The sequence below is a fragment of the Gavia stellata genome, chromosome 24, assembly GCF_030936135.1.
Source record: "Gavia stellata isolate bGavSte3 chromosome 24, bGavSte3.hap2, whole genome shotgun sequence".
Classification (NCBI taxonomy): Eukaryota; Metazoa; Chordata; class Aves; order Gaviiformes; family Gaviidae; genus Gavia; species Gavia stellata.
The window spans coordinates 8,759,028-8,768,585 of NC_082617.1; the positions used below are offsets into that span (position 1 = coordinate 8,759,028).

Consider the following 9,558-nt stretch of genomic DNA (forward strand, 5'->3'; position numbering starts at 1 on the left):
CTGCCGGGGGCGGGCGGGAGGACGGGGCCCGGGGGGCGGGTGGTTCTCCGGCGGGCAGTCGGGGCGGCGCGGGGGCTGCGGGCGAGGCCTCCCCGAGAGCGCAAGGCCAACGCTGGGAAGAGTCAGCCGCCTCGGCGGGCCCCGCCTCGGGCGGGCAGGGCCGGGGGTAGCCACGGCCCCGGCCCCCCCGGCTGCGCCCCGGCCCGCTGCCCGCCGAGCTGGCTCCGTGGGACCTTAGAGGTTTCAGGCCACTTGGGCGGTAGTTTTACGGCGGGTAAGAGAAGCCGTCTCTCCCTTCGGTCCTTTCGCGGCGGTGTGTTTGATGCATTGCCACATTATCTTTACAATAGACCCACTAGGGTTTATGGCATCTGATTGTCAGTGGTCCCCTCTGGGTTCTCTGCCTCTTTTCGCAGCATCGTTACTACCTCATTGACTTACTGTTCGGGGCTCTGGGACTGCAGAGCTTTGACACGATAGATCTTCTCTTTTTTCCTTCCTTTTTTTAAGTTTTCCACTAACCTACACAATTCCAACTCAGGTGAAAGAGAGAGTTACACATGTAGAATTGCATCATTTCTAAAAAGTAGCTTCCTTTCTCTCCTTCTCTCCCAAAATCCAGGAGGGGGGAAACATGAATGAGGTAAAGGAGGCTCTAAGAAACACAGAGCAGAACTACAAGCTCTTCCTGCAGCAGCAGTTTACGTTTATCGGAGCACTGCACCGTACCCGAGAGAACGCACATGACATGATCAGACCCGTGGCAAGCATCAGCCAGGTACCAAGTATGCAGCCCAAAGTTCTCCGCCGATGAGAACAGGGACCAAGGCAGTGCTGTCGCGCACTTGGGTCTAGTTCAGGGATGAATAAATGCTTTTACTATGGGAAGATGCACAAAAACCCTCTAATAACATTTGTGTATAACTCTGCAAACCAGTGGCGCAAGATTAAGTAGGGGAGAAAAATACCTATGTTGGGCCTTCCCATTTACAGAGATGGAATTTTATTGCTGAGCATCACTTTATGATTTAGTTTAACACCATCATTTCACTGCTGAGGCATAGCCAGAAATACAGGGTACAAGAAAACAATCAAACCAACCCTCCTTCCCCAGCCACCCATGGAATCTGTAATCCTTAACTTGTAGTAACCAGCATGCTTGCCTCTTCCCCCTGGTATTGGTGCTGCTGTATCTTTCTATAGCGCTTATTAAAAATAATGGCTGTGTTACAGAGGTAGGATGATGGATTGAGGGCTGAAAGCCCCGAGTGGGCTAGGGGTTTTCTGGGCTGGTAAGTGAATTGTCTTGGAATTTTTATAACATGGGATGTTTTAAGTAGTGCGAAGAACTTAGACCACCTGCTGCAGACAGAGGGGGAAGAAAAATCTAAATAAAATCAGAATTGTGGATGTGAGACAGCAGAACCCAGGCACACAACGCCAAAGCCAGGGTGAAAGCCAAGCTGTTATTAGGATTAGGACACAGAAGTGAGCTGGTTGTCTTTCTAAGGACTGACTCTGTCCAATGTAAGGGCTTTTCTTGTAACATTGAAACAGATCGAGACAGACATTACACTGAACCATTTTTTCCAAAAATAGGCATTGAGATTTTGTATACCGTTACGCTGGTTTTAAAAGTGCCACTATTTCAGTGGCATTGAGCAAGCTTGGACTTTGCTTCTTGGCAGGGGTGGAAGGCCTGCTTGTGTGGGGGGAAACCTCGTAGGGAAAGACTTCAGCAATTACATTGATCCACAGCATCGTTTGTGATACAGTAACGTGAACGTAGCGGTGGCAAACTGTACTGCACGGATAGCCCTGAGGGTACAACCACATTACCCCAGGGGGAGGACTGGAAAGGGAACAAAAGCAAGTTACTGGGGGGAACAGGGAGCAATTGGAGCAGCACGTACTGGTGATGTGGTGAGCAGGGACTGAACCACTACCAAAGAAAGTTCACTGGGGCCAAAACCAGACATCCATTTTATTTCACTACCAGTCTTCTGAATGGGCCCAACTCTGTTTTTAATTTTGCATTGGAGGGCACAAGAATAAAAGCAACAACTATGTGTGCTCAGCCTACAGCTGACTTGACTGACAGCTTTCTTGGAGTGTAAACATAGAAACTACAGAAAAAAAATTATATTGCACCTAGATGGGAATATGGCTGCATTTCTAACCCCTAAAAGCCGTATGTGGTAGCCTTTTTAGTGTTGAGTGATGACATTTCTCAGAGAAAAGAGGAGAGCATAGTAAGGTGGAAAGGTCGAAGAGCACACCACAGTCAGGCAACGGCAAGAGCTCCTGAAGACTTCTGGATGGAGTAGGGTATAAAGTCAAATCCCAAGTGGTTTTGTGAGACAAGCTCCTCAGTCATCGCTTCAGCCAGAGATTCAAATCACCCAGCGAGTCCCTGCACTGCAGAGCCTGGCTGCGGTCATGACACTGGCCCAGCGCAGGGGCTGTCCGGGAACTCCCCTGGCTGCAGCTCAGCTGCCCCTCAGCAGTTGGCTGATGCAGAGCCGGGCAGCCCTTGCAAGCTGTTGTTCATGAAGTCCTGGTCCCCGTCTTGGTTACGCAGGTGCATTAACTCTCTGTGGTTGATGTGAACAAAAAGAAGTCCTGTTATCCCATCGGTGATCATCCAGGCTAAAATGCTATTCTCTTTAGGACTATTTCTGCTCACAGCAGCAATAAAAAAATCCTGCCACTCACAAGGACACAACGCTCAGCGAACAGTGTGGAAGGAGGAATCAGTAGTGGAAATGGACCCTTAGGGGCTATTTTTTATTTTTCTTACAAACCTGCTGAGAATTTGCCCAAGCACATAGCATGGCTTTTCTGTATGCAGGAACTGTACCGATGTTGGAACAGCTACTTCATTCTTGTCTTGAAATCTTACAGAAAGCACTGAAGGTGTTAGAGTCCAGCTATGACTGCCAACCAGCCGCGCAGTATTTTACATTCTGACCACTCATGTCTGAAGTGCCTGTAATTTTTTTAGAGAAGATACTTAATCTCTTGGCATAACGTTTCATCATGCAATGCCATTCACTCCGAGTAACAAAAATGCTCAAGGCAAATAGGGACTGTCATTGCTGTAACAGGTTAGTAAGGACAATTTAGGTTAAATGGATGTAGTTTGCAGTCACATTTAGTGGTGCCAAATAAAGAATCATGAAGAATGCATGATGCAAACACATGATTCCAAACCAGTCCCAGTTTGGTCGCTGCCCTCACCTCCCACCCCGCTCTGCCTAGGCAGCCGTGGCACTGACAGAACGTGCCCTGCTCAGAGCAGACAGAAAACTCCCCTCACGCTCAACCTGTTTCTGCGGTGCTTGCAGCAGAGCTGTGGTTTTGGCCATGGTATTCCTACACTTCTTCAAACAGGGAGGAAGGCTCACTGGTGTGCTGATGAGCAGATCCGTTACCCCAGTCGTCTTCAGTCACGGTGAATGACAAGCAAACATCTCAGGCGTGCTCTAGAAATTTTACCACCTGCCGCTGTGCTGCAGTTTCCATAGTGGCTCATGCCTGCAGAGTCACAAAAGAAAGCAGCATCTCATCACTAGCCTAAGCAACTTTGCAGCATAAGTTAAACGCCATTTAACATGCATGACTGTCTTTCCCCATGTTGCACTCTACAGGTACAGTCCTACATGGACCATCACTGTAACAATTCCACGGACAGGCGTATCCTCAACATGTTCCTAAACATCTGCAATGATCTAAGCAAGCTCTGCCACAAGCTGGAAACCGTGCATTCTGGGAACAACATAACCAATGGCATTCTGGAGAGATGCAAGCTGCTCCTTAGCCACAGCAACGATCTGAGCAGCATCCGAGCTAAGTAGGTGTCTCCATGAGCTTAGTTCCTTTGTCAGTGCTGGGGGACTGTTAGAGGAATGCATATTCCCACTTGACTTCTCCATCAATTTCTGGCTTTAGCAAGGGTACAAGGCGCTACCCAGTTTACTGTTCCAGCTGTTAGGAAAACATTGCCAGCCTCCATTCACAAAAAGGGGTTTTGTTTGTTTATTCGATCATTTTATTGCTGCATGGAAAGGCAAATACAGGCAGGTTAGTACGCTGAAGTCCCATGCAATGCTCAGGCAGTTTACCTCCTCCTCCTATTCCTGTTCTGCAGGTAGCTAATTTCTGTGGGGCAAGTGTCTGTACATGCTCTTGAACTCTTCCAGATCTAGCCCAACAGCCAGGATGGTGTGTTTGGCAGGACTCATTTCTCCAGATGCAATTCTATCCATGCCATTTTGTTCTGGGGAAAGGGCTGGCTGTGCGTTTCTGCTCTTCCCGGGGGTCTCCGGGTGACGCTGTGGGCTCACCAGGGTTGCATTGCTGGGGCGACTCTGCCAATTGTTTCCTTCTCTCCCACAGATACCCCCATGATGTTGTGAATCACCTGAGCTGTGACGAAGCAAAGAATCATTATGGAGGTGTGGTGAGCCTCATCCCCATCGTTCTAGACTGCATGAAGGAGTGGATAACCCACGTTGAGAAGCTGCCACGGCACGTGCTGTATAACGTGAGTGGTGGAAGTGCTCTGTCTGAGAAGAGGGCACCCCAGGAAGCACCAGCTAGGGCAGCCTTTTCCCAAACACCACCTTCTGTGCACCTTGAAGCTCAGACCTCAGCTAGTAACAAAGATAATGTACAAGTGCAGGGGGGTAAGCACCTCTGGAAGAAGAACCTGAATGACACAGAAAATCACAGTGGGAAACTTAAAGGTCCCTGGAAACCACCAGGTAGACATGCCTTTTAAAGGATCAAACTTCATGCATCTTCTGCTTACCACCTTTAATCAGGTGGCTGATTAAAGCCAGTGAAATGAATACTGGAGATCCTTCCTATCTGAGTCCACTTTCTGAAGTTAGCCCTGTAAGCCAGCCTTGGATAGATACATACTTCTCTCCCTTGCTGATATTTTCTCTCTCCTCCTTAAGTTGTACATACCCCAACAGAAGTAGCTGTAGCACTACAGCTGGTCCCTGCGGTGAGAGCAGGGAATAGGCAGGAGCAATCAGGTTCTATTCACTCAGATACGAATCCTGGGCAAGCTACTTGAAATGGGTTTTCACACTTTCTCAGACTTCTTTCTGAGGAACACTCACTCACCTGCTGAAACCGGAGGTGTAAAGAACCTGCACGTCTGAAGGATGTGATGCAGAGCAGCAAAGGCCGCTTATTATGGATTCAGACGTGTGTTCGAGATTTAGACTTGTCCCTAAAGTTCTCTCACCACCACCGAAATTGCCTGGTTATTTGGACCAAAGAATCAAAGTCTACAGGACACTAATGATGTCTCCCTTCCGTGCCACTGGCTACAGGAAAGGTCAGCATGCTTTAGCTGCACCGACTGTACTCTGCTGCATTCTTCTTGCAGGTTCTCACACCATTGCCTGTACACACCACCCCTGTTTGACTCCTTTGCTGTTAGAGCTAGAGATGTAAAGGAGGACAAACTTCATTTTGCACTTAGTTTGGTGTACTGACAATACCCAAACTTGAATAAAACACCCCGTCCTCCCCAGAGCCCTGTAAAGCTAACAAGGTCATTTCCAGTCGATGTGATTCTTGGTAACCTGGTGGGAGCAGAGAGACTGAGAAAGCTGTGGCCATTTTCAGATCATTCCTTTTCAAACTGCAAGTTACAATATCTGTGCTTTCCCTTTTTTGAGATGAGAATCCGGCTTGCCTAGCTTGCAAGGATGTTATTGAGGCTTAGTTCATTAAAATTGCAAGGCATGTGGAATAGTCTCACGCTGCTTTTATTGCACTTCGCAATTCCAGCACAGTGACTTTATACCAGTGCTGAAAACAGCTTTCTTTCCAGCCTGCTTAGGGAGGGTCAGCAGAGTCCCGGGCTCTCCCCATTCTCTGGAGCTGCTACACATTTTTGGTGGTGCTTTTATTCAAGCACTGTTTTAACTACAAACTTAAGATCTCAGTAACGTGGTGTCTTCCCTGTATCTGACTGCTGTTTTTGCCTTCCACAGGCAAATTAGCTCCTGTTCTTTGCTTCCTGCTGGAAGACACTCCTGAATAAACAATTCCCCCTTACATACCTGGCTCAGTTTGTTGAAATTGTGAGAAAGCTTTTGCCTTAAGATCACCAGATTTTGGCAACAAGCAGCCAAAAAAAAAGAAGGGAGAATTAATACAGAGGAGGGAGCATAGGAAGGAATGACAGCTCAGATGAAATGGGAAGTATTTTCAGGAGCATTTGTATTCCTCACATAACCCCACCTTCTTTGGCAGTTTTTTCCCTTCCCCTATCCACATGTGCGGCTATGCAATACATTTATTCGCCCTGGAGTAGAGGCCTGTTTTTAGGAGACATCATGACCCAACTGAATTGAACCTTGGTGAACTCAAAATGGTAACGAAGCTTGCCAGGGTCACACAGAGACTCCTAGGCACTACTGGGGCCACGGCCAGCAAAACATGACCGTCACCCTCTCAGGCTTTATTGGAGAGCCCTGCTGCAGAGGCAGCTTCAGGCAGAAAAATCAAAGTTGCTCGCAGCTGCCCTATTGTGTTTCATGTTGCAAAGACAAGTGTCCAATGACAGTTGCTGTCTTGGAAAGTTTTTCAGAACAAGTACATGCTACGTGGACTAAAAGATGACAAGTGTTGGGGACACAAGAGACGCTATTCCCAGATCTTGTTTCCAACCTTCCTCACCCTGTCGTAGAGTTTAAATTTGAACACGCAGGCTCTGATAAGACCAAAATTATCCTCTAGTTTGTAGTTCACTTTCAGCTTGCACAGTACAGCACAGCACAAATCACTTGTCAGAACAGTCCCATCAAACCCGGTCTACCACCTCCCCAAACCTGCTGTTCAAAATGCCAATGCGCTTGTCCATTCCTACTTGACAAAGGTTGCGATACACGTAAGAAACACTGTTCCCAAACCTTAATAGTAATTTCTAGCCTAGTCCTATCCTTTCAATCAGTCTTATGCAGCCAAAATTTGAAGACACAAGCAGAAAAAGGAGTGCATAAAACTTGTAGTCTGAGGTTTGGTAATGACATGACCAGAATCTGTTGGAAGACTGCAAAGTTAAGTCTCACAAAAACATCTAGACAAATTACTTAATTCCCATACAAGTTCTCCTCTTCCAGAGTGGATGGACACTTCAAAAGACAAAAAGATACAGCAAGAATTGTTTTTCTCTACTACAAATCAAGCTGTTTGAAGAATTTACATAAACAGGATGTACATACCAAACACAGAAGTGCAATAAAGTTTTACTTTAGCCTCTGCGAGCATAAAATTGCAAGGTAGACGCTGGAAAGCAGGCAGGGCACCAAGCTGACTTACCTAGAGAGCCGTCGCTCCGGGAGAGAAACGCTGCTTCTTCGTTCAAAGACCCAGAGAGAGTTACGGGCCGGTAGCAGACCATCTCAGCAGACCCCTGGCATCTGTAGGCTATAAATCACCTCTGTGCCCCCCTTGATTCAGCTGAGGGTCAAACCAGGCTTGTGTCGACCTGTGCCCAGGCCAGAACACCCTGTACGTGCCAGCCCTGGCCCCAGCGCCCGGCACGCCGGGGTGTAGCTCAGAGCCCAGCGAGTTCCGATCGAGTGGCGGGGGGCGGGGGGCTCCCGAGGGAAGGAGGGGGGCGATTCCCGGGCGAGGGGAAGCCCGGCAGCCCCGAAATGTCATTGAAGCCGAAGCGGAGCGATGTGGCGGCCTTCGGGGGGCCTCTAGTGGCCGCGTCCGGGAAACGCGGCGGGGCGAGCGGCAAGGGGGGCGGGGCGAGCGGCAAGGGGGGCGGGGCGAGCGGCAAGGGGGGCGGGGCGAGCGGCAAGGGGGGCGGGGCGAGCGGCAAGGGGGGCGGGGCGAGCGGCAAGGGGGGCGGGGCGAGCGGCAAGGGGGGCGGGGCGAGCGGCAAGGGGGGCGGGGCGAGCGGCAAGGGGGGCGGGGCGAGCGGCAAGGGGGGCGGGGCGAGCGGCAAGGGGGGCGGGGCGAGCGGCAAGGGGGGCGGGGCGAGCGGCAAGGGGGGCGGGGCGAGCGGCAAGGGGGGCGGGGCGAGCGGCAAGGGGGGCGGGGCGAGCGGCAAGGGGGGCGGGGCGAGCGGCAAGGGGGGCGGGGCGAGCGAGCAGTGTAACCTCCGCCAACTGGGGCAAAAGCTCTTAAAAAAAAGCCACTTTTCAAACCAAGTTCGGCCAGCCCTGCCCTGCCCCCCGTCCCGACTGTAAGGGCCTTTCTGAGCTCTCTCAGACGCAGGCGAACACCGGGACACAGCAGCACCGTCCCCACCGCCCTTCCCGGGGCAGGAAGGGCCGCAGCGGAGAGGAGAGCTGTGCGTCCCCTGGAGCTGTGCGTCCCCCAGAGCCATCCACTCACTCGGTGGCCAGTGCAGCACCGCTTCGAACTGCGCTTTCAGTGGACCGAAACCCAAGCACCGCGCAGACGGAGAGCACAGGCCGCCTTGAAGAAACCTTGAATAGTGTTTGGCAGAGACTAAAGAGCCCCAAGTGAATCCAGAACTAGAGGGTACACTTGGTTGAAGGGGACCTCCAGAAAAAAAGGTTTAGTCAAGTAAAGCTCAGACACTGGAATCATGAAGACCATCCGTCAAAATGATTTGGCATAAAGCTTGGTCTGAAAAGTAAAGCCTGGGCGAACGCTAACCAAGCTTTACTTGTAAAGCTCTTGCTTCTATGAATGTATGAAGAAAGTAACTCAACTCTTGCTGATTTTCTGAACTATTTTGTGACCACTTACTTTTAAAATCCACCACTGCACCAGCAGCTAAGTAGTTCCAATAAACCAAGATCAATCAGCAAAGATACTTCACATTCAGGAAATGAAATTATTTCCCTCCCTAATGTCTACTGAATGTTTCTTATTTACAGCTGGGTTATGAACTTCCAAACATACTATTTAGCATTAGTGAGTAAGGCAGGCACTTTATTTTTCTCTTTTTGTACCCTACTGGAGGTACCTCCGTGGGTAATACAGATCTAATTGTTTTTTTACACTGGCAAGTGGAGCTTTTCAATGCTAAGCTTGTTAAGGGATATGCAAAATGGATTTAAAATAAGGTAAGACCAAGTCAAAGTCACTTTCTGCTTTGTTTTCATTTCACTTACACCATGCTGTAGCACTCACCTCAATGCAGAAGGCCCAGAGACAACTTTCTGTATCACCTAACCCCAAGATAATGTTTATGGTAACTTTTATATTAAATTCTCCATAAACACCGTTACTCGGCCAAAGCGTGTTCATGAACAGACTGTATGTCACTCACGCCATCCCCTTGCACATGTTGTTCAAATTTAAGAGTTATACTCAGTCCTTAACTGGAACACTGAGGTTCATGTATGAATTTCTAAATTGCTTTGAGCAACGTATCAAATATTCATTTATTTCAGGAAAAAACCAAAACAACAAAACACCAGTAAGAAAGCGCCAGTCTGGAAAAGAGAAACAAAACAAGAGAACAACCTTCACCTCCCAGGGTAAGCTTATAGTAAAACAGCCCCAAAGTTCCCCCCGCTTTGAGAAACTGCCCTCCTACATGTG

At 49.2% G+C, this 9,558-nt stretch overlaps 1 protein-coding gene across 1 annotated transcript; it reads left to right on the forward strand.

The window, feature by feature from the left end:
- The first annotated feature begins 634 nt into the window (after nt 1-634).
- On the forward strand, nt 635-4,783 carry SPACA9 (sperm acrosome associated 9). Its single transcript, XM_009817851.2, has 3 exons — nt 635-778; nt 3,651-3,853; nt 4,399-4,783. Exons 1-3 carry the CDS (start codon nt 635-637, stop codon nt 4,781-4,783), a joined length of 732 nt encoding a protein of 243 aa, XP_009816153.2.
- Nucleotides 4,784-9,558: the final 4,775 nt, after the last annotated feature.

Excerpts from the sequence above, each read along its gene's own strand:
- SPACA9 (XM_009817851.2), top strand. The coding sequence starts at position 635 with ATGAATGAGGTAAAGGAGGCTCTAAGAAACACAGAGCAGAACTACAAG. Across the intron at positions 779-3,650 it reads CCGTGGCAAGCATCAGCCAG|GTACAGTCCTACATGGACCA; the intron begins GTACCAAGTATG and ends TGCACTCTACAG. Across the intron at positions 3,854-4,398 it reads CTGAGCAGCATCCGAGCTAA|ATACCCCCATGATGTTGTGA; the intron begins GTAGGTGTCTCC and ends TCTCTCCCACAG.